General features: G+C 38.7%; 1 protein-coding gene across 2 annotated transcripts; it reads right to left on the bottom strand.

Moving 5' to 3' along the window:
- Positions 1-530: 530 nt before the first annotated feature.
- Positions 531-25,045, bottom strand: LOC306874162 (uncharacterized protein). 2 transcript variants are annotated; one of them, XM_079423987.1, is made up of 19 exons: positions 24,873-25,045; positions 20,675-22,732; positions 15,922-16,054; positions 15,684-15,804; positions 15,443-15,547; positions 14,895-15,123; positions 14,664-14,810; positions 14,533-14,586; positions 14,212-14,441; positions 13,896-13,992; positions 9,272-9,407; positions 8,916-9,070; positions 7,808-8,135; positions 7,624-7,681; positions 6,572-6,643; positions 6,235-6,439; positions 4,029-4,145; positions 1,651-1,839; positions 537-1,567 (listed from the first exon to the last, which is right to left on the bottom strand). In XM_079423987.1, the coding sequence occupies exons 2-19, from the start codon at positions 22,562-22,564 to the stop codon at positions 1,391-1,393; spliced, it is 4,443 nt and encodes a 1,480-aa protein (XP_079280113.1). In that variant the 5' UTR covers positions 22,565-22,732; positions 24,873-25,045; the 3' UTR covers positions 537-1,390. The 2 variants fall into 2 exon arrangements, with proteins under 2 accessions (XP_079280114.1, XP_079280113.1); XM_079423988.1 differs by lacking the exon at positions 4,029-4,145 and having other exon boundaries at positions 531-1,567.

The raw sequence follows: 25,045 nt of genomic DNA, 5'->3' as shown, positions 1-25,045 counted from the left end.
CAGTCTTTCTACTTAAAAATTGGACATGTAATTAATTGTGTAATTAATTCACATGTAATTGTACTTAATTGTGAAAAAATTTAATCTTTGTCATTACATTTATAACAGTAGCATACTTTGCCAAATTAATTTTGCTACAAACATGCCTTCTTCAAAGTTTGTGGGATGAACACCTGGCTTATTAATAAACTGAAGGGTTACTGGGATCCTATATCAGTAGTGCCTGTACCAACCTGCATAAGATAAAGTATAAAAAATAATAAGGCTATTAAGCCAATAAAGCATTTTCACACGTCAATATGAAATCACACATAAAATGTAGGTAGATCGCTAAGATGACAGTGATGCAAAATGTTTCATCAGGGTGTATCATCAGAATGAATGTAAAATCAATTTGTCAGTTGTACTTTGAAAGATCATTTAATTGACAGTTCATGAAATATCTTTGAAGCCACATGTGTCATGAGGTACAAACAAATGTCCTAAATTAAACAGAATTTCATTAAAAAAAGACAAAAATACATAAACATATGTTGTTGTAAAATATTTATTAATACACATGTAAAATCATCATTTGTGACAGAAGACAATGAATTGCTCTCCTCTCTGCAGTGAATTATACATCACTAAGAGTTATGTACAGTTAGACATTAAAAAAAGAAGAAAAATTATGATTCTTTCCAAAAAAGAAAAGAAGTCTGTCTAGGGTGGTGAAGTGCTCACTTAAAAGTGCACACTAGAAGGAGCCGAAGCTTACCTGGTGTGCTCTATTAACCCTGGGAATGTGTGTGCATTACTTTGAGAGATTCACACGTGGATTGTTAGTTAACTTTTGGCTAAAGTGCAGAGTGTGCACTAGCAGCATGGCTCATGATAATTTGGTGTTAATTCTAAAAATAAATAAAAGAGATTGACGATCTCAACATCTTTACTGACTGCTAGATATTAAACATCGGCGCCCTGTGGTGAACAGCCGTAAAATCGTTTTTAGTACCATTTACAGCATCCCAAAATACTCAACACTCAAGCAAATCAGTTAAAGGCAATGACATATCCTTTCTGGATAATTAGATTAAGTTCCCATGTTCTCAAAGTGCCATTATGCATGTTGAATGTCAGTGTGACGGACAGGAATCGATTCTTTAACTCCTGGGTTGTGTCAAAAAGAGACATTAATAACAAGGTTATCAAAGACACATTTACAGTAAAAAAGATGTGTTCTGTCAGACTTTACTGGCAGAAAGCCTCTGTGTTCACCCATGCTGTTACTTTTTGAACGGTCTACAAATCATCTGTGTGTGAGACAGTCTACTCCATTTCTATCAGCACACATTATCAATACTTGGGATGGTGAGCGTGCACGTTTGCGGTCCTTGACTTTGTTACTACCTCAGCAGGCTGATTCAAGGTTTGTTGGTTGGCTGCTTTTATTCTTGGCCTCTTTTTCTCTCCCCCTTTCTTTTTCTTTTTTTACTTGCTGCTTTTCGAGTTTTTCCTGAGCCTTCTTCATGTCTTTTAGTCTCCTCTTAATAGTGGAGCGATCTCTTTGACTAGAAACGCCAAGCTCCTGGAAGACAACACATATTTCAGTGGAATATTATTTAAATTAATACTGCAATTAGAAAATAATCAAAATACACAAGGACCAACCTTAAGTTTACTGCTGTCCATGCACAAGAGATGTTGGCCATCCACACCTTTCTCTGTAAACTCTGCTATATACTGTTCCATATTCATGCCCATCAACCAGTGACAGACCTGCTGATTGGTCCACTCGGAAAGGGGGCGGTTCTGCCACAGGTATTGCTTCACCGCTGGAAGAGGGCCATCATCAAGAGTCTGAAAATAAGAGAATTATATACTGCATTTATGGTTGAACTGGAAACATGAGAAGAGTCATAAGGTGTGGAAGACTGCAATACACCATTCTGCCATGCAAAAAAACGAATGCTAACCTATATATGTTTGGCATATTTCAAGCAAATTCTCTTTTAATTTTGTGTGCCCGAATTAAAGGTGTCTGTTTACAGATCAACAGACTCCTACCAGGGCAGACCAAATCTAGAGCACACTTATGAAATCAGGTCAGAAGCAGTGTAAGACATTGAGAACCAAGACAGATTGAAGTCTGAAATGAGGTGTTCTGAAATATTTTGTTGCAGCTCTTTTCTCAAAACAGCTCAAAGCAGCACTTTGCGAATTTTCTGAAATTATCAGTACATTGAAGGGATAGTTCACTCAAAAATGAAAATGCTGTCATTAATTACTCACCCTCATGTTGTTACAAACCCATAAAAAACCTTCATTCATCTTCAGAACACAAATAAAGATGTTTTTGATGAAATCCGAGAGCTTTCTGACCCTCCATAGACAGCATGTAAACAAGGTGCAGTGCATGTGTTTTCTACGTCAGAATGCTGATTCCCATATCAGCAGCACCACACGCATGATACTCTCGTGAATGGCGGCGAAGACAGACAGAAGAGAAGAAATTGTTGTATAAAGTCATTATTTTTGTTTTCTCAAAAAGTATTCTCGTAGCTTCAAAACATTACGTTTGAACTCCTGATGTCACATGGACCATTTTATCGATGTACCTTTCTGGGCCTTGAACATCTCAGTTGCGTTGCGGTCTATGGAGGGTCTGAAATCTCTAGGATTTCATCAAAAATAGATTAATTTGTGTTCCGAAGATGAACAAAGGTTTTACAGGTTTGGAACAACATGAGGGTGCGTAATTATTGACAGAATTTTTGGGTGAACTATCCCTTTAAGATTTATGCATTTAGCAGATCCTTTTCGCCAAAGTGACTTATAATAGAGGAGCAATCAGTCTGTCAAAAACTTTAGATTTATTCATTAATTTTGACAAAACTAAAATGAACATGTTTGTTGAGATTTGCTTTGCACTTTAATGTAATTTCATATATAGTGGGTTTGAAAAATTTGAATTATATATATGTTAAAAATCTTAAGAGGTGATAAAATTGGGTATTTACCAGCCACGATTTCTGGAAGGTGAGAAATGTTGTTTCTCACATAAAACTACAGTATTGTATGGCTTCAGAAGGCTTGTAATATAGTGTGAGAGTCATAAACTACTTTTATGAGACTTTCATTGTACTTTTGACCATTTTGGAGTTGGGCATTTCATAAAATGCTTCCATTTTATAGAAAAGAGCAGTACGACCATTTTTCAGAACGCTTCCTTTTGTGTTCCCCTGAAGAATGTACAGTACGTCATACAGGTTTGTAAAGACATGAGGAGGTATTATTAATCATTATTTACTGAGCCACTGACACACCCAACACAACTTGTAAAAATGTTACCTGTGGCAACATCTTACCAATAGAAAGACTGTTGCAATCATTTGGGAAATTCCACATACCATGTAAATAATGACACTGGAGAACTCACTCACAACCACACCCATATACTCCAAATGAATAACAGAATTTACTGTGGAAAGATCCTAACCATAGGCAGGAAACACAGAATGAACAGCCTGGATATATTAAGAGGGGAGAAACCTGCTAATCTGTGCCTTACTATGCACAGATGGAAGAGCCAAAAAGTCACATTTACTGTTGCCTCCTGACGAAATTTCAGAAGTGAAATCCAGTCATTTCAATAGAAATCCATGCGAGAAGTTAACACAAATGGCCACACATATTCGTCACATTGACCAACAGAAAGCTGTTTGGTTTGAAAGTGACTCGCTGAAATTTTACTAACGTGACTGCACCTGTATCCTGTATTCCGAGGCCTGAGCCACGCTATAACAGTGAAACAGAACGACATGCATGCTGAACTATCACCTCTCTTTCTCAAAGCTTTGAGTATAATCTCATTCTTTTCATTCCTCACTCATGACGCACACATTCCACCGGCGATACTTGCTCTCCTCTTCAAACCACCTCACAAACTAAAAGTTCAAGTTCAGGGCTGATCAAATATACACATATGGCGATTGCTAACCATGAACTACAGGAGAAGCTCATGCAGTGGTGATCCCGCGGCCTCTCACCTCGCAGGAGGAGAAGGTATGTGTGCGCGAGCGCCCAAGGAGATGGGGCTCTTTGAGTAACCCCGCCAACACAGAGAGAGGACTACCTGCGATCGAATCATCCTTAACAGACAAGCTCTGTAATAAGTAGGACACAGGGACATACACATGTAAACATACACAAACAGACACATAAACAATTACTTACAAAGTTTCCACGTATACGGTATTTACAGGATGGGATACTAATTGGCATCCACTTTTAAAGCAGATAATGCTAATGGTGTAAGGGCCACTATGTGTGTAATATCAAAGCAAATATCTAACCAGTTCCTCAACGTTCACGCTAAAAAACCTTTTAAACAAGACTTGGGTCACTGACAAACAAGATGAAAACTTAAGAAAAAAGTAGTTCACAGAAATTTATGTATGTAAATTTAAATGAGATCAATGTTTTGAATTTGAATTTGAATTTGATTTGTTGTAAAAAAGTAAAAAAAAAAATAAAATACATTGAATACGTGTGTACACATCTTAATTTAAAAATATTTGACAAATGTCATAAAATTATAATAAATGAATATGTAGCACTAACATATGAAGAGTTCAGATGCAAAAGCCTCTAAATGCCATCTAAAATGAGCATTTTTATCAGGCTCCTATGCTTAGGTTCAGTAATTTTACTCTAATGGTAATGTATAGGTCATTTTCTATGCAGTTAAAGTGAAATAACTGAACATAAATATACAAGCCTGATAAAACTGCTCATTTTAGAATAAAATTTCAAACGGCACTTAGAGGCTTTTGCATCTGAACTCTTCACATATACACATATATATATATATATAAATTACATTTTAATTTAGAAATTAAAAACATGTTATACAAAATTTATAAGGTGTGTGTTGTATGAATTGAATAAATTGTACTTTAATAGATCTGTGAAAGAAAAAGAAAAAAATTCATTGACTCAAGTTTGTAAAATACCCTAAACACATTTATTTACTGTATTTGGCGCTTCAACTGATTCTTTTTTTACCACTTGAATGCTTGTTTGAACTAAATGTGGTGAAATGTAGAGGTGACAAGCGGTGATATTACCTTCAGAGTCTGGAAAACTGTACCAGTGGAGAACAATTCCAGAAACCAAAACCAGTAGAAACACAAAACTACATTGTATTACTTGTAAGAGCTGGCAATGGAGCGTTATCACACACTACATCTACTATCATGCATCCCTATCATGTGTTAGGGAAACTAATGAATGTCGAAACCTGAATTAAATCAAGTTATTAAAGTATTAAAACCATCAAGAAGAACTATCATTCCCTAGGGTATGTTCTCAGACACAAAACTACATCTAGTCACTAAATTAACACAGTTCATGGCAATGCTCCATTATGAAACAGGATTGGGCTTTATCAATGGGGGCCAAAGGGTATATTGTGAAAGAATGCATTAACTACAATGGAGCATTTCATCTTTCAACAAATCCACACCAAAAACTAGTCAACTAGGGTTAGTAGCAACTGCTATAAACAGTGTATTACTGTCCTCACACAAAAGATACATTAGCTGGAGTACCAACTGAATACTGTACCAAATCTAAGGAGTGAGAGAGAAGAGATGGCCAGGAGAGGTTGGTCTGTTTTAAAGAAGATTCCAAACAAGCACATTCTGCATAAGCAAAATCACATACAGTAGAGTCCAATGTGATGATCATGTTATTCAGCTAAATTCAAGAATGTTCAAAAAGAAGCATGAACATCTGACCATTTGTACAAAGGTGTTGTAGTGACAATAGTGTAGACTCTTAAACATTTCTTATTCATTCGTTTTTTAACAAATTCCTAACACATTTTTTATTGCCTTCTTAAAATGAAATTTTAAATAGCAGATATTCAATATGGTTTCACAATTGTGTGCAGTAACTCTCTTTTCAAAACAAATATAGTACAGTACAGCCTTCAGAATATGTCTAATTACAAAACTTCACTTCCTGTTAGGATCAAAGACTGAACACAATGAGACTGCTTAAATATTAACTTTAAATGACATCCAGGAATGCAACCTTGCAAACTGAATTCATTTTAAATGGCTTAAGTCAAAATTAATTAATCACATAAAATGCATGCATAACTTGTACATGCATAACAACAAAACTTGTTAATCAATTTCTCTCTAATTCAAGACAGTTATGAAAATAAGACATCTGGACCCTACTCACTTTGTTTGCACAATCCTCTAGGTATGCCTCTGAAGGAGTGCGAGGCAGACTGCCACTGGACGCCGAACGCTCTTTTTCTCTCTCTCTCTCTTTTTCCTTCTCTCTGTCCCCAAACCAGGAAAATGGCATGCAGGAAGGGATGGAAGAGATGGAGCCAGAGGGGGAAACATTGCCGCTGGACTCATCCAGTAACTCTCCTGATCCCCTGAGTTTGGACAACAAAGAATCAGTGCTAACTGATTTATATCAGAGAAGACCAGCACATTTTAAAATGATTTGAAACCATTTAACTTCAGCTAATGTAGTAGGTTAATATTAGGAAATGTAATATTCCCACCTGCTCCCTACAGATCCTCTCAGTGTGATGCTCTCACGTTTTTTGCCTTTGCCTCCGGATCTACGGATACCACTACAGGACAACACAAAAGAAAGTGGAAGAACAGTTTAAATTTCAGGCCTTATCTACTTGATTGGGGAAAGACAGATATCTGTCTGTCAAGATTACATTTTAATAATATATTCTCAATTATATAATTATGAACATCTATGTTTTAGAGTAAACAACACCCAGGAATAAAAACTGTGATAATTCAAGTTCTCCCTGTGCCCTTCCAAACTACGATGGCTTTCTTTATTTTATGGAAAACAAAAAGAACATATTTTGAAAAATATTTTAATTGTATTCTAAAAGTCAATGGGGTCCAAAACTTTCAAGCTCCAAAAAAGGACATAAATGTTGTGAGAAATCAATCTATACGAAATTTCCTGAAAAGATGACAGTGTCACTTTGTATAATGAAAATATCAAAAAGCCTTTCACTTTGAAATCAAAACTGTTACCAAAGCATCAAAAATGATAACACAAAGCTTAAATGTCAACTAAAGGCCAATTCTCACCGGACCGACAAATGCCAACAGACACTTTGTCAGGTTTTGTCTGCTCAGACCCCGTTGTCATCTGTTGAATATCTCGTTTTTGCTGATTGAACATGCTAAATTGACTCTAGTCCGGTTGTGGAATGTCTGAGAAGTAACGTACTGCAATCTGATAGTTGTCTGCGTTGGACGGCGTCTTGTCGGTGCAGTGTGAATTGGCCTTAATGTGATACCTCATTGATTCTTATATGACTCATCAAATACCATGATGTTTTATAATCTCTGAATTTACCATTGGAGTCATATGGATTTAATTCTTTCTAGCCTTTGGAGAGCCTGAAATTTTTGGTCCAATTAACTTAATAATGGACAAAAATGACAGTGAATAAATGGTGAACTTGCAGTTTTTTGATTTGTCCCAATAATTTTTTTTCTACAAGTGGTTCATCTACTCCTATTGTAACGTCCTATTGTAATTTTGGCACACGAGAAGAAGTTGCTGGCCAGGCCATACCTGAAATCTGGGAATCGTCTTTTGGTCTTTCGCGTTGGTGAACCATCACTCTCTTCATCTGAAAAACAAAAGAACAATTCAATATCTTTTACATTTCCTCATAGTCTTCAGACTGATATTGAAAAGCCTAAGCAGAACCAGTGGAAGCAGGAGATATAAATAAATAGTAAGAAATCAGTTGTACCTCTGCTCGCCCTGCTTTTGCTGCGCTCCTTGCCTTTGCTCCTCCTGTTTCTCAGGTTGAGGAACATACTAGACGAGGACTGTGAGGAGGATGGGGACTGGGGAGTGGAGGAGTCTTTAGGTGGAGACAAACTGGCTTGTGTGCTGCTGCTTCCTTGGGGTGTTTGGCTCTGCATAAATACATCACCTCTGCCTTCACTTCTTGGTTCATGTGTTTGGTCTTGACCAAACTGTATAGATGGAACAGGTATAGCTAGGCTCTCGAGGTAAGACCGCCTTCTTTCACTGTTTGTTCTTTCCTGTTTGTTGTCTTGTACGCACACAGATTCCTAAAAATTAGATTAAATTAAACTATGATTTCTTTAATCCAAATTGTTAATCAAAACATACAGGATGAAGGTAATATATTAAACAGATGCTGTGTGTAAACACAATGATCACCCTGTAAGTTACAGAACAACTAATGCCACTTACAAAACCTTACGTTAATGTAGCATTCAATCATACACCCAGTGAAGACTCACCAGTAGAGTGAAATATAAATATAAAATTTGATCCAATTTTCAAAGTGTTAATACAGGCTTTTCTCAACACATCAATGAAAATACAACAACTTAACTGAGCAATATGATTTTGCAAATTTTGATGGAAACAAAAGTTTGGGCCTCTTCATATTTTCCTTCTGTAAAATAATAAAACTATTTCTAAATATTATTCCCTATGTTTGTCAGTAGGGGACAATCTTAAAATGCCAAACCTGTTACCATAAATGTGTGGTACATAACTGAAAAATGTATTTGTAAAAATCTGCATTAAATTCTCTAAATTCTCTTTTAAGAAGCTGCTTGTAGTCAAACTGGAAAAACTTTTGTTTTGTGTAATAAACCATAAGCAAAAAAGAAAAACAAAACAAAAACAGGACAGATCACACTGTTGTTGTTCCCAAAACAAAAAGTCTGTTGCCTCAGCATGTCAAGAAAGTGTGAGACTTTCTGAGTGAGACTATACTAATAGCAAGAAAGAGGCAGAAATTCTTCAGGAGCGCCTATTGACAATGTCCTGCAGTGAAACTCTGTGAGGTATTTTTGAATGTTTGTGGTTCAACGCACCTGTGATCGGCTTGGTGCCTGTGAGCCTTTCGCTGACTCTCTGAGTTTACTTCGGGAGGGCCGTTTGCGCTGAGATCCCTGTGCCAGCTTGGCTTTGGCTCTGTATACACTGCAGTCCAGGCGAGCCGTCTGAGGAACATCTCCCCAGTCTGCATCTGAGGACAAACAGACATACACCAACATCTCAAAACCAGAAGACCTTACATTCACAGATTAAACTAAAAGGTGTTACAATCTGTCCAAATAAACTAGGGTAAGATATTACCCTATATCCCGATAGATACCCTATATATCTATAATATAGATATTTGACCAGCTTTTATACAGAATAAATGATTGGCCGAGCTCTACTGTACCAGAGTGAAGGTCATCTGTAGATAGTCCATTTCTTTCAGAGGAACCAGAGGTTGGACTGCTATGTTGACTCTCTCCTGCAGGGCTGCAAGACTCTTGTGGCGGGTCTGATACAGTAGGGCCCTCCAGACAAGCTATCTGAGAAATGCAGAGGTATTATGTGCATATAACATCACAAGACTCTATCCGGTTATCTTTGTTTCTGTGATAACTACATGTTATGCATTTGGAAAATGCTTTTATCCAAAGCAACATACACTGCATTCATTATTATTTTTTTCAGATTACAGCTTTTGCTTTCTCTGGGATTTGAACCCATGACCTCGGCATTGCTAGTGCCATACTAGGATAAGCATAAGGTAGAAAAGGCTCTATATTTTTCTGCTATGATTTTGCATGGATAACTAATATTCAATTAATATGTTTAGTAGCTTGTCATCGTTGTTTTCTCAAGATGGTGCCGCGCATGGCAGCCATTGTGCTTGGCTCTCCAGTTGTTGTAGTGTTTTTGTTAGTTTTTCCTGTTTTTTGTTTGTCAAACACAATCAGTTTCACCAAGGAAGAACTGCTGAACATTCGACTGAAAACACCACAAAATCTCCAACCGGTTTTCGATTATTCGGATGTTTTGCTGAACATAGTAGTCGACAGAGCTGCAGCACTATTTAGATGCTTAAGGACGCGCAGAAGGGGGGAAGCGAGCCGGCGCGCTTGTGAAGCTCAGACAGTGTGGATTTCGAATGCCGTTGCCAAGCATCCATCTGGCTAATCTCCACTCTCTACCCAACAAAACGGACAAACTCCTTCTGCTTTCCCGAATAAACAAGGACTTTTCAAACTCTGCTTCTCTGTGTTTCACCGAAACCTGGCTGAATGATGCCATCCCGGACAGTGCGATTCATCTTCCTAAATTCTCGCTGATCAGAGCAGATCGCGACGCAGAATCAACGGGGAAATCGAGCGGCGGCGGGACATGCTTTTCCATCAATGAAATGTGATGTACAGATGTAACAGTGTTAAAGAAGATGTGCTGTTCAGATTTAGAAACACTTTATCAACTGTAAGCCTTTCTACTCGCCGCAGGAGTTCTGCTTGTTCATTCTTGTCTACATTCCTCCGCAAGCGCACGTGTCTGATCACAGACACAGAACAACAACACCCAGACTCTGTTTTAATCATTCTGGGGAACTTTAATAAAGCAAATCTCTCCCGTGAACTGCCAAAGTATTTAGTCAGCCACCAATTGTGCAAGTTCTCCCACTTAAAAAGAGGCCTGTAATTTTCATCATAGGTAAACTTCAACTATGAGAGACAGAATGGGGGGAAAGAATCCAGGAAATCACATTGTAGGATTTTTAATGAATTAATTGGTAAATTCCTCGGTAAAATAAGTATTTGGTCACCTACAAACAAGCAAGATTTCTGGCTCTCACAGACCTGTAACTACTTCTTTAAGAGGCTACTCTGTCCTCCACTCGTTACCTGTATTAATGGCACCTGTTTGAACTCGTTATCAGTATAAAAGACACTCACACTCCAAACTCCACTATGGCCAAGACCAAAGAGCTGTTGAAGGACACCATAAACAAAATTGTAGACCTGCACCTGGCTGGGAAGGCTGAATCTGCAATAGGCAAGCAGCTTGGTGTGAAGAAATCAACTGTGGGAGCAAATATTAGAAAATGGAAGACATACAAGACCACTGATAATCTCCCTCGATCTGGGGCTCCACGCAAGATCTCACCCCGTGGGGTCAAAATGATCACAAGAACAGTGAGCAAAAATCCCAGAACCACACGGGGGGACCTAGTGAATGACCTGCAGAGAGCTGGGACCAAAGTAACAAAGGCTACCATCAGTAACACTACGCCGCCAGGGACTCAAATCCTGCAGTGCCAGACGTGTCCCCCTGCTTAAGCCAGTACATGTCCGGGCCCGTCTGAAGTTTGCTAGAGAGCATTTGGATGATCCAGAAGAGGATTGGGAGAATGTCATATGGTCAGATGAAACCAAAATAGAACTTTTTGGTAAAAACTCAACTCGTCGTGTTTGGAGGAGAAAGAATGCTGAGTTGCATCCAAAGAACACCATACCTACTGTGAAGCATGGGGGTGGAAACATGCTTTGGGGCTGTTTTTCTGCAAAGGGACCAGGACGACTGATCTGTGTAAAGGAAAGAATGAATGGGGCCATGTATCGTGAGATTTTGAGTGAAAACTGCAGCAAGGGCATTGAAGATGAAACGTGGCTGGGTCTTTCAGCATGACAATGATCCCAAACACACCGCCCGGGCAACGAAGGAGTGGCTTCGTAAGAAGCATTTCAAGGTCCTAGCCAGTCTCCAGATCTCAACTCCATAGAAAATCTTTGGAGGGAGTTGAAAGTCCGTGTTGCCCAGCGACAGCCCCAAAACATCCAAAATACCAGCAACAGTGTGTGAAAACCTTGTGAAGACTTACAGAAAACGTTTGACCTCTGTCATTGCCAACAAAGGGTATATAACAAAGTATTGAGATTAACTTTTGTTATTGACCAAATACTTATTTTCCACCATAATTTGCAAATAAATTCTTTAAAAATCAGACAATGTGATTTTCCTGGATTCTTTCCCCCCATTCTGTCTCTCATAGTTGAAGTGTACCTATGATGAAAATTACAGAACTTTCACAATTGGTGGCTGACTAAATACTTTTTTGCCCAACTGTATATTGTATCACTGTTACACAACAATAAAGGACGCATATCCCTCTGTCCCACGGGCAGCTTTAGGACTCTCTAATCACTGTTTGGTTCATCTTATTCCAACCTACAGGCAGAAACTGAAGTCAGCTAAACCTGTATTAAGGACTGTAAAGAGATGGACTAATGAGACAGAGTGGGTTTTACAAGCCTGTCTCGACCTGACTGATTGGAGTGTTTTTGAAGCTGCTGATGATCTGGATGAGCTCACAGAGACTGTAACATATTATATCAGTTTCTGTGAGGATACGTGCATTCCTACCAAGACTCATCTAACTTACAACAACGACAAACCATGGTTCACTGCAAAACTCAGACAGCTCCGTCAGGCCAAAGAAGATGCTTACAGGAATGGGGACAGAGTCTTGTACAAACAGGCCAAATACATACTGGAAAAGGAGATCAGAGTGGCAAAGAGGAATTATTCTGATAAGCTAAGGATCCAATTCTCTTCCAGTGACACGGTTTCAGTGTGGAAAGGTCTGAAAGACATCACCAATTACAAGACACCATCCCCCAGCACTGTGGAGAATCAACAACTGGTAGACAACTTTAATGAGTTCTATTGTAGGTTTGAAAAAACACCATTCACATCTCCTGCAACCCCCCTCTCCCCCACACCAGCACGGCAGATAAGAGATGACATGCGCCAGGTCTCAAAAAGAACAAGAGAAGGAAGGCACCAGGCCCAGACGGTGTGACACCAGCCTGTCTGAAATCCTGTGCTGACCAGCTGGCCCCCATCGTCGCACATCATTGGTACAACCCTCCCCACTCTCCAAGAACTGTACTCATCCAGAGTGAGCAAAAGGGCTGGCAAAATCACTCTGGACCCCTCACACCCAGCACACTTCCTCTTTGAACTGTTACCGTCTGGGCACCTAACATACCTGTACATACTGAATTGTTTATTTTGTATATTGTGTTTGTGCTATTTTGCATATTGTCCTTTTTGTATATTTCTACATTATAATTATTATTTTTTTATTTTATTTTATTTTATTTATTATTATTATTATTATTATTATTATCTGTGTCCTGTCCTGTCACTGTCATTCTGTCGCGCTGTGGAGCTACTATCACTAAAACAAATTCCTTGTATGTTCAAACATACCTGGCAATAAAGCTAATTCTGATTCTGATTATGTGCAACACCAACTCTAACAGCCACAACCAACCCTAAACAAAGGCCGCAACAAATGAAAAAGCAAGAAGAATGTTTAGAGTGAAAATTCTGTCTGATATATATGCAGCTGCTGATTTTTGCTAATGAGGTGTGATAATATCTGCGAGTAAAGCTGCCCAACCAATAACATCAACACTTTTGGTCATAAGACCAGAGCTGCTGCTGTATTTTGTTAAGCAAAAGTGAACTTGTCCCAATACCCACCCTTGCAGTCGCACACAACAAAGTAAGTGCACAAGAAATCCACACAATCTCTAATACTAGGATAGAACCAATAAATAGCAGAGGAAGAATCTAGAATCAGCTCTTTTGCCTCTGTACTCTTATATTTGGTGTTGTTGGCTAAACACCAGAGGGATTACAAAAATATCAAATGCAGTTTGAAACGTGTAAATGCTTTTTTACTTAATTTCTGTGACAAGTGGGCGTCAGAAATGAAAAGTTGCATAGAGTTCTGTGTACTGTAGTAACCAGGTATTTCTGCTTTTCTAAAGTCAAATCACATGTGAAAATCTGACCAATTTTTTGTGCTGAACACTCTGGAAGTTACAGAACAGGTTAACTGAAACATATATAGCACATTCAATCATTCACCCAGTGAAGCCACATCACAAAATATTAACAAGACCAGAAAGATGCTCATATTTGTAATCTCACTTCATTCAAAATGAGAGATTAACACGAACAGGCTGCAGTTTTACCTTATGTTGTAATTGCCTCACAGTGCCCTTGTACTCTCTCTCCCTTTGCTCCAGTTTTCTAATCAGCTCCGCCTCTTTCCTTGCATATTCAGCTTTTCTACAAGTCAAGAACAGCCGCACCATTAACAAAACATGACAATTCACTTATTTTCTTTTTCTCAATTGTCTTGAGAAAGTCTCATGTATTTATCTATGGAGCATTAGAATTTCTAATAATTCACCTTGATACAGGCTTTCACAAATCAGTACATTTCTAAGAACACCGGACCAAACTTCCCATAAATATTCTGCTATGACAACACATGCTCAAGCACACCTCTGTTCATGCTCCTGTAGAAGCATCATGCTCTTATTGTATTTGAGCTTGAGGGAATCATGTTGACTCTGGGCTTCATTAAAACGTTGGTTGATGGCTTTGCAGAGGGCCTGAGCATCAAGCCAGTATTTTTCCAGCTTTTCAATGCGCTCCTTGCTCTCTTCCACACTCATTTCAAGAGCTGCACCTCGAGTCTCCCAAGACTTGCGTTCGGCTTCACTCATTTGCAGCTTTAAAATTGCAAAAACACAAAAAGTTAAATAAATCTGCAAATAAGACAGGTTATTAAATAAGAAATTAGTATTTTTATAAGCATCCTACCTTCTCTCTCAACTGATTGAGTTCTGTTACTGTGACACTGTATTTTATTTGCAGCTATAAGAGAGAATTAAAAGTGAGAAAGAAGCATTTCGCAATGAATAAGTTACAGTATGTGTAAATTCACATTATACCTCTTTGAAGTTTTGTTTTAGCTCAGTAGGATCGATATCTTCAGGTAGATCAATGCCTTGGCTCCTCAGTTGTGAAAACACATTTTGTGCCAAGTCATCTGATGCATCCTCCGCCCCCTGCTTATTTTCGGTCTCTTTCTGTTTATCCTGTATCAGTCACAGTATGGGCCCAACAATGATTAGTGACTCATTTATTCATGACATCAAGCTTATCTTTATATGTTCAAATACCTGTTGCACAACACTCTTTTCAGCCAGTGGTTCAATTTCCTGTTGATTGTGATATTGGTCATGAATTTGAGAAATCCGTTTTTCATCCTGTAGCAGATGGTTTTGGGGTTCTTGGTGGTCTTCATCTTTTGGCTCCTGGTTTTCAGGGCTTGTCTCGTGTTGTAGAGTCTCGCTGATCAGACGGGCCACTTCGCTCTCCACTCCTGGTTTCTCCCGGCCAATGAGAAACCTGTATTTGAGGACATAAAATTACTTCATGCAGTTCTAGGACTATGACCGTTGTTGCTATTATACTGACTATGAGATTAGATTTGCCCTGGTGAATCATTACCAGACATTTCCTCCTTAATATGTGATGCATGTTCATAACTTACATAATAGAGGGAAAATCCCTTTAGAGCAATGTGGAGTGAGCTGCTTTGATCAAGGACACAATGGTGTGAGCTCAAAGCTTGTTCCTGGTGGGGTTTGTACCCACAACCTTAGTGAAATTTAGCTACAACTGCACACAGGTCACTTTATGTCCAGCTTGTTTTGTCGATACTCACTTGACCAGACCTTTGGTGTTCTTCAATGTGGTAGCAGCAAAGAGTTGAGTGACACCAACCAGACTGATTCCATCTACCTCCACAATCTGATCATTTACCCAAATTCTGTTAAGACAAAACACCAATGCTTGTTTTATTTGGAAGCAGAATAATCACAATCTCTTACTCACATTGTTCGCTATCACACAGAGAAGGTTTTATTCTGGATTTCAGAAGTCCAAGTCAAAACACAAGTTCTTACCGTCCATCCCGGTGAGCTGCACCACCTTCGGTGATGGTCTTCACAAAAATTCCCAGCTTCTCCAGTCCTTGATCTGCCCCAACTCCCATACCAATTATACTGATTCCCAGGCCATCATTTCCTACAAACAAAAACAACAAAACAGGCATCTCAAATACAGTACTTCTACAGTTAATTGACTTTCTCAGGAATTTCATACCAGGGGAAATAAATTTTGTGATAAAAGTTTAAAAGAAACCTTTCTGAATATCTATAGGTAAAACATCCATTTTTTCCACCCTCTTTTCCAGCTCGTACTCAGCAGATGCAGACACTGGGTCCACATCATCATTTCTGCGATCATAATCTTCATTAGAGAAGGTAAAGTACACCTGAAGAAGAGAAAATACATTAAATAACACACCTGTGCACACCCACACAAAGGCCATAACCTTCACCATGGCTGAATCTGTGATTTATTGATTTCACAATTAATGCTGATGTAAGATAATGTTCTGATAAGACAAAGTCCACCCAGAACATTTCTGAAAAAATTAGTCATTCAGACTCATTCAGATCTTCCCGTTTATGTTAATACCTACTTAGTATTTAGCTACTTGACCCATCCTGTGAGGAATAGACTGAAATTTAAGTTATTACTCCCTGATTATTTTTTTTCAGTGAGCTGTTAACAGCTAAAAATGGATTATTCATTCATTAAACTGAACTCAAGAAATGGGGCTGACTAATCTGTGAACAAATCACTCAGACCAGTTTTGTGAACCAGCTTATTTATTGAAAAGATCTGAGTCAAGAGTGATTAGTTCACAAATCAGACAGCTATTTCTCTCAACAACATGCCAAGAAGAGTTAGGAAAGATGTCAAGATTTTTCTGTGAATAATGAATTAAATTTTGGCTGGTTCCACACATAAAGCAAGAACACTTGGAATACAGCACATACAGCACAACAGTTATATAGACTTTTATGATATGCTTGTTGCATCCTTTTTCAAGCTTGAAAGCACCAGTATCTATTCTATGAATCACAAGAAAAAAAAAAAAAAAAAAAAAAATGCCCAATACAATTCTTCATTCCACACATGCTACAAATAATGCTACAAAAGTGCAAAATAATTCATTTGCAGTTTTAAAACGTAGTTGTGAAATTTTACAGGCAAAGAAAGTCCATTGCAATATGCATGAGGCAGTTTTATATTGGCTAAAATGGTGAATTTGCATGTTCAAAGTTTAACTTAACTGTCTTCTAATGCAGATACCTATTGAGATGCTGCATTTCACCTGCAGAATTTCCCCATACAAAGGTAAAATTGAGCACACCCTAATGAAGGTGCTAGCTAAATTACATGCCCACAGCATTTTGTTACTGGCTTATTTAGGCTGACACTGGCAGTTAAAAAGCAGGTCAGTCAATGGTATGCATTCCTAATACTGGCACCAGACCTGGACTGTGTACAGAAGTAGAATTAAACAGAAGGAAAACAGTGTCTCAAAATCATTTAGAATTGGCAAAATAACAGTATTTCCTCTCTTTGTGTCTTATACCATTTTACTTTTGCTTTCTCCATCCATACTTCCCCTTTTTTTCTCCACTACAATCCCACTTTTCCTTCCCTCATTTATTCTCTCTCCGCTTTCTTTTGTCTAGCGACTCTAGTTGTCATGGAGTAAGCGTGCACCTCTGAACAATGTCCTTTTCTTCCCAAACATGCTCAAGCACAGTGTCCCTTTCTGTCTCACTCCCTCCCTCTCTCACTCCTTTAAGCCGTGGCTTTTTAGCAAGAACACAGGACTATTTCTTCCTGGGACTGAGAGAGTCTGTCAGTGAACCATGACTTACAATAAGGAAAAAACAACAGATGTCACAGCGTTCAGGTCGAGCGTCAAACCTGAATCCCACAGTTGGAATAACACAACAGCGCCATGATCAAGAAATATTAAGATGATTAAGAATGAAACACTAAACTGTTCCAATAAAGAAATATATCATTTGACAGCATTAAAACAAACTTGGTTGTTAACAAGTTGGTGTGCAATAAGAACAAGTCAGCAAAAATAATTAAGAAATCCTGGCCTTTAGGAATTTAAAACTTTACATTTTTAATGGAATTAATGGAAACCAATGGTGACCACTGACTTCTACTGTCTGGACAAAAAAGTTCTCAAAATATCATATTTTGTGTTCCACAGAATACAGTAAGACATAGAGGTTTGGAATGGCATGAGGGTAAGTAAATGGCAGAAATTTCTTTTTGAAGGGTGATTTAAGAAAAAAAAAAAAAAAACTGCATTTTTGGGTTAAAAATGGATTTTGAAGACACCATATTTTGTCTAGAAGAGAAAAAAAAACACATAATATTCAAAGCCCATTGTCTCATCAAAGTTCAAAAGATGTCCAACACAAACATCTGTTGAAAGGAAATCCTCATTCTCAACCTATATGAGACAACTCACTTCCTGCTGATCCTATATATGGAAAACAGGATGAGTAAACACAAAAGCTCCACAAATACAGAAACAGGCACATCCTGAGGGTTGAGGAAACAAAAATATAGAAACTAAACATGTAGGAACACTATAATATGTTTACAAAGGGAGACCCAAGCTTCCTGATTTAGGGAGAAAATGCATCATAGTGTAAGACAAATGTTAGTTACCACCCGCTCATCCCACTTCTATAAAAAAAACAGCAAACAAACTGACACTCTACACGCTCGAGGAGGACACACCAAGGAGGACGGGATGTTGGGGAGAGTGACGCATTAAACATTGAGATATGGTATTCTGATTTGGTATGTGTTCTGACCCAGACTATAAATCCATGGCGTCTTCAGTCTGCCAGGCTCTGAAGAAATACATGACCTGGTTTCCAAACTTAAGAGATCTTTTAAGAGTGCGGAGAACAACTGCAAGGTGCACAGGGATTGAAACACCCTTACACACAAACACATACAGCCTCTAGTTACTGACTGGTTTTGGGCAGTTAAAACAGTGGACTTTTGCCACCTACTGTAACACACTTAATGTAGCTTTCTTTATTTCCTTTTGATCAATGGTTTAGTATATTAGATTTATACTGAAATGAATATGCGAAGGCAAGAGCTTCCAAAGCATTGAATTGGTACAGACAGATGATGAGATGATTTATATTCATATCCAATCACACAGACAAAGACATAACACCTTCCCAGGATCCTTTTAAAACACTCCCCGTTCAAGAGGTCCCAAAGTCAGACACATGAATGACAGCACAGTGCACTTGCTGTTTGATGCAACCCAGTGCCTGGTCTCTTGACAGATGAAGTAAGATCAAAGAGTTGTGTGTTTTGCTTTAATCTGTTACGACTAAAATTTGAAAATCTGTACTGACTAGCATTAGTCTCCTGTAGCCAAAACAAGTAAAATGACCAATCACAGTTTGTTTTGCATTTATGTGCTTTTTGGGGCAGATTTATGTTAACAAATACACATGATAAAACACTAATAACTCAAATAAATAAATAATTAAATAAATTAGAAGAACACAAGAAATTTGCAAAACATATATACACACATATATATTCCCTTTGAATAAATGAATGAATGAAGCATTTACATAGTGCTTTTAGATACTAATGTGTACTCAAAGCGCTTTACAATGGGATCAGGGGTCTCTCCTCAGCCGCCAGCATCCACCTAGATGGTGTGACGGTAGTCAATATGCTCTAACAGCTATAGGTGGAGAGAAGAAAGTAAAGTGATTGGGTCAATTCAACAGGCAAAACTGATAAGGGCCAAGGAGTCAATTTGCCAAATAGACCAGAGTTCCATTCATACACTTTATTCCATTCATACACTTTACGAGAAGTTATTTATTTTCTTAATCTACTGGCTGCAATTTTTCCTCATTTTAAACATAAACTCACTTAAAAATTACACTTTTTTTTTTTTTTAAGATTTAGTTCACATTATTTGGGTTTTCAAGTAAACGTCTTTTGATTTAAGAATGTTTAGTTATTTGTACTGGAAAACAAGACAAAAAATACTGATGTGCCAGAGATTTTATACCACTAACCTGGTAAACTTGGGCAATCCAGTGATTAGTTCATTAGTTCTTAAAAGCGGTAATTGCATCAAGCAATGAATTGGGTTAGAAACCCAATTTTTGTATAGTGTTCGAGTACAGTGTGCATCGGATGGTGTCAGTGGGTCTGTGATCTGCATTCTGAGACTGAACTCAATATTACAATTAGTTGTATGTTAACCGATTAAACTGATACAAAAGTCAGTTTCTATAAACAGTTTTAGTGAGACTTGAGTGATCGCTTTAACATATATTTTCTATTTCATAAAATCTTGTTTATCTGTTGCATGAAATTTCAAAGTGTGAGAGTCATATCAGCTGAGACCAGAGGCAAAGCCTAAATATGGAACTAAATGACATTTCTCTGTAAACAAACAAACACAAAAAAACCTGTCAGAACATGAGACATAGGATATTACATGCCTGAAGTAATGCAAGCTCAGACAGCACCTTGGTTGAGAGCGGTTATCTTAAATTTTCTGGGTAGAAGGTATTTTACATGTAGCAGGAACCCTGACAAAGTCACAATTTGTAAGAATCAATAAATTAGTGAAACAAATCTCAGACAAGTATAACGTTTGTCTCACAATAAAAGAAAAGTTTGTTTGTGTTTTGGGGCAAAACAAATGCAGGACATGGGAGCCAAATACCTTAAAGCAAGTAGGATCTTGTCATTTAAATGTGAATAATAGCTGCGATAGTACACGCTTTATGAAAGTAAAATTGAGCCATGGGGATCTGCTAAAAGTGCAAAGACAGATTTGGGTCACTGCCAGCAGGCTAATTCCTTCAGGCTCTAACGGAAACCTTCTAAACCATTTCAGAGGGACCAACAAATAAATGCTGAAGCTGAATAAAAAATACACTGAAGTACAAAATATAAATACAGAGTTTCTTCTAAATATAAAGTAATTTTGGGTGAGACATACCTTGATTGATGCTGTAGAGAACTTTATCTTTCTCTTTGGAGTGAGGTCTTCCTCATCAGAGAGACCTGGTAGTTCCTCAAATTCCTGGAATTTCTCCTTCACTTGACATTCCAGATCGGTTCTGTTGTCCTTGTAATCCACAAAGGCAGCATTCTCAATTCCACAAATTAAAGAACTCGTCCCCACTGATCCCCGAACATCTTGCTGTTGCCTCTCTTTTCTTGTTAAGACATTTTCCATCTCTCGTTCATCATCGTCCTCCTCTAAAGCTTCAACAGCTTCCTCTACTCCCTCATCCTCTTCCTCGTCCTCTCCTTCTCTCTGTTCATCCTGCTGTTCCTTATCTTCAACATTGCTAGCTCTCTGCTCACTCTCCCTCATAACAGTCTCCAGTACTGCCTCCTCTTCAGTTCGGTCTATCTTTAGTTCTACTTCCTCGTCGTCTTTTTTCTCCTCCTCCTCGTCTTCCTTATCCATTATTTTCTCCTCAAGAAACTTTCCCTCCCCTCTATGGTCTTCCTCTCTTCCAGTCTGTACAGATTCCTCACACGCCGTCCATTCCTCCTCATGTTCCCTAATGCTCTGTTTTGATTCCTTCCCAAGGAATGTTAATTGGAGCTCCTCGCTGCTGGTCAACACCCTCTCAGAATTGCGATTTGGGGATTGGTTCTCCTTTCCAGCCTCTTCAAAAACATCATCTTCAACATGTTCCTCCTCATTGCCCTCGCTTTCAGATGATTCCGTTTTCACCACCACCAGCTCAGCTCTGACCGTGGACGAACCAGGAACCTTCTCCGTGTTCTTGCCTTCACCTTGCTGCTCTTGAAGGGCAGGATCCTCAGCTTCAGATGCTTGACTACTGGTACTCCTTGCAGACAAGTGGTAGATCTTTTCGCTTGTATACACAAGAGTGGGTTCTGTATCTTCTGAGGACTTCATATGTTCTTCAGCTGTGGAACTAGTGTTATGTAATGTCTTCTCCGTACAGACTCCATTCAAAGGGGTACTGTGACAATCTGAACCATTTAACTTGGGCAAACATGTTTCAGTAGGAGAATCAGCCCATAGTGAATAAGAGGTAGGGGAACTACAGCTGTCTGGTGATGAAGGGGGATCCGAATGGTCGCTAGCAGCAGAGGGTGACTGAGAATGACTAATGGGACTATGGGATTCTGTGGAAGGAGCAGCTGACAGGGACTCACTATCACTGTCCAACATAAAACTCTCCAGACGTCTGGACATTGGCCCGGCATTCATTGACATACTCAGCTTATGTGGTGGTGTCTCACTTTCACAGCGTCCCTTTTCCTTGTCCTCCCTTTCTTTTCCCGGTTTCTCTAGCTCTTTAGGTTTGTCATTTCTCTCTCCAGTAACTGACGCTTTCCTGTCTTGTCTCTCCACTAGCTGAGGCCAGATAACTTTTGGAGAGCCAGATCTCTCTGTTGGAGACAGCTCTTTAAGGCCACTCTCAAACAGCTTCCTGGTCATTGAGAACTTCTCAGCCAGTGCTGCCTTGTCAATGGAAACATCCTCTGTTTTCTGTGCATCAAAGGGGGCTGAATCTAGACAGCTAACACTACTCAGACTGGACCTGTAAGGGGTGGAATCCAGTGGAAATTTGGGTGACGTGGGTTTGCTGATATTGGGATTGCTGATATCTTGACTCTGTTTTCCATCCATTTGCAAGAATATATTTTTTATTTTGTTCACTTTGTTGCCCGACGGTCTGCCTCGGGAGTCACTGCCTCCATTGGAGAAGGGAGAAGTCGAGCTGATTGATGCGCTCCCATCAAATGAGCATTTGATGGAATGGAAGTCTGATTTATAAGCATTCCTGTGTGGAGATGCACTTCTCAGTGCCCGTTCACTTTTGTTTTCACTTTTAATCATGATCACAAATGAAAAGAAGAGATGTGAAGGTCTCAGTAAGTAAAATAGATAAAACTGGGACTAAAAAAGCAGCGTATATCCAAGAGCATGGTACGTCCTCATTCACACTGGCTGAGATTGCAGATACAGACGGTGCCGAGTGACTGACGGAGTGCCAACCGCTCTTACCTACAGGAAAGAGAAATGAAGACACCTGTCAGTCTGTAATTCACAGCAACTATTTATCGGTCAACACTCTTTGCACTATAAATGCATACATGTAGATAGATGTAAATCTGTAATTTTCATCATAGGTACACCTCAACTGTGAGAGACAGAATATTAAAAAAAATCCAGAAAATCACATTGTATGATTTTTGAATAATTAATTTCCATGTTATTGCATGAAATAAGTATTTGATACAATAGAAAAATAGAACTTAATATTTGGTACAGAAACCTTTGTTTACAATTACAGAGGTCAGATGTTTCCTGTAGTGCTTGACCAGGTTTGCACACACTGCAGCAGGAAATTTGGCCCACTCCTCCATACAGGTCTTCTCCAGATCTTTCAGGTTTTAGGGCTGTCGCTGCATGGGCAACACGGAATTTCAGCTCCCTCCATAGATTTTCTATTGGGTTCAGGTCTGGATACTGGCTAGGCCACTCCAGGACCTTGAAATGCTTCTTACGGAGTCACTCCTTAGTTGCCCTTGCTGTGTGTTTGAGGTCATGGTCATGCTGGAAGACCCAGCCACGAACCATCTTCAATGCTCTTACTGAGGGAAGGAGGTTGTTGCTCAAAATCTCGCGATACATGGCCCCATCCATCCTCCCCTCAATACGGTGCAGTCGTCCTGTCCCCTTTGCAGAAAAGCACCCCCAAAGCATGATGTTTCCACCCCCATGCTTCATGGTTGGGATGGTGTTCTTGGGATTGTACTCATTCTTCTTCTTCCTCCAAACACGGCGAGTGGAGTTTATACCAAAAAGTTCTACTTTGGTCTCATCTGACCACATGACCTTCTCCCATGCCTCCTCTGGATCATCCAGATGGTCTTTGTCAAACTTCAGACGGGCCTGGACATGTGCTGGCTTGAGCAGGAGGACCTTGCGCGCGCTGCAGGATTTTAATCCATGACGGTGTAGTGTGTTACTAATGGTAACCGTTGAGAATGTGGTCCCAGCTCTCTTCAGGTCATTGACCAGGTTTGAGTGTGGGAACAGGTGTCTTTTATACAGGTAACGAGTTCAAACAGGTGCAATTAATACAGGTAATGAGTGGAGGATAGGAGAGCTTCTTAAAGACAAACTAACAGGTCTGTGAGAGCCAGAATTCTTGCTGGTTGATAGGTGATCAAATACTTTCATGCAATAAAATGGAAATTAATTATTAAAAAAATAATACAATGTGATTTTCTGGATTTTTTTTCTCTCACAGTTGCGGTGTACCTACGATGAAAATTACAGATCTCTCCATTCTTTGTAAGTAGGAAAACTTGAAAAATCGGCAGTATATCAAATACTTATTTACCTCACTGTATACAGATATGTGTGTCTTACATTTAACTTTAAAAATGCCAGAAACTTTAAAATATCCCATTATTAATAATCTTATATAAAAATAAAAAAATAAAAATATTTTGTTATTTTGAAATGTACTGACAGCACATACGGACAATGCAAGGCCTCTCCAGCAATTTTGCCCTTTAATAACATGACCGAGAACACTGTTATCCACACAAACACCACCAGGGTAACGCCGCAATAATATTATCATTGGATAAATAATATGAAATATAACAAACACACTATGTAAAACAACAATAAGAAACTTATAAGAACTAATAAATAATATTTTTAAATAAAATCCAAACAAACGTATAGGTTAATGGTTCATGCAAGGAATTCTGATAATTCCCTTTTCCTCATAAATTATCAAGACATTACTTTTAACTAAACTTATTTTAGTGTAAATATTCGTCCTTAAATTGTGCATACTACTTATATATATATATATATATATATATATATATAATGCACATCTTTTAAAGCAGTAATATTTGCCTTACCATAAATCAATTGACAGGTCTCTATTGTAGCATAGTCCAGTATACTTTTTAAATTTACTTTTTTTTACAGGTAGCAGGTGCTCAAGTACATCCTATGACCATATTTACACCCCTTCTTTTTGACAGTCGATCTTTTCCCATTGCCTGCTGTAACCGACTTCAATCCTAATGAAGCCTGACTAGTTGAAGTTTCTGTAAGGAAGTTTATCTTTCCATTTTCGAAAACAACACGACCGGATAAACGCGTTTAAACCTACCTGAACTTCATACATTCCGATTTACGGAAGATGTGAGAAACCATGACCAAACAATCACAAATCACTTAGACTACTCGTCGTCATTCCTTTCTCCGAAGTCTACATGTTTTTCTCCTTGAGTGTAACCAGCTCAACAAACCTTATCCCCACATGCGCGCTCCTCCTTCAGCGCC

The sequence above is a fragment of the Barbus barbus genome, assembly GCF_936440315.1.
Source record: "Barbus barbus genome assembly, chromosome: 8".
Taxonomy (NCBI): domain Eukaryota; kingdom Metazoa; phylum Chordata; class Actinopteri; order Cypriniformes; family Cyprinidae; genus Barbus; species Barbus barbus.
The sequence above is the reverse complement of the archived record's forward strand: the minus strand, read 5'-3'. Positions and strand labels throughout refer to the sequence as shown.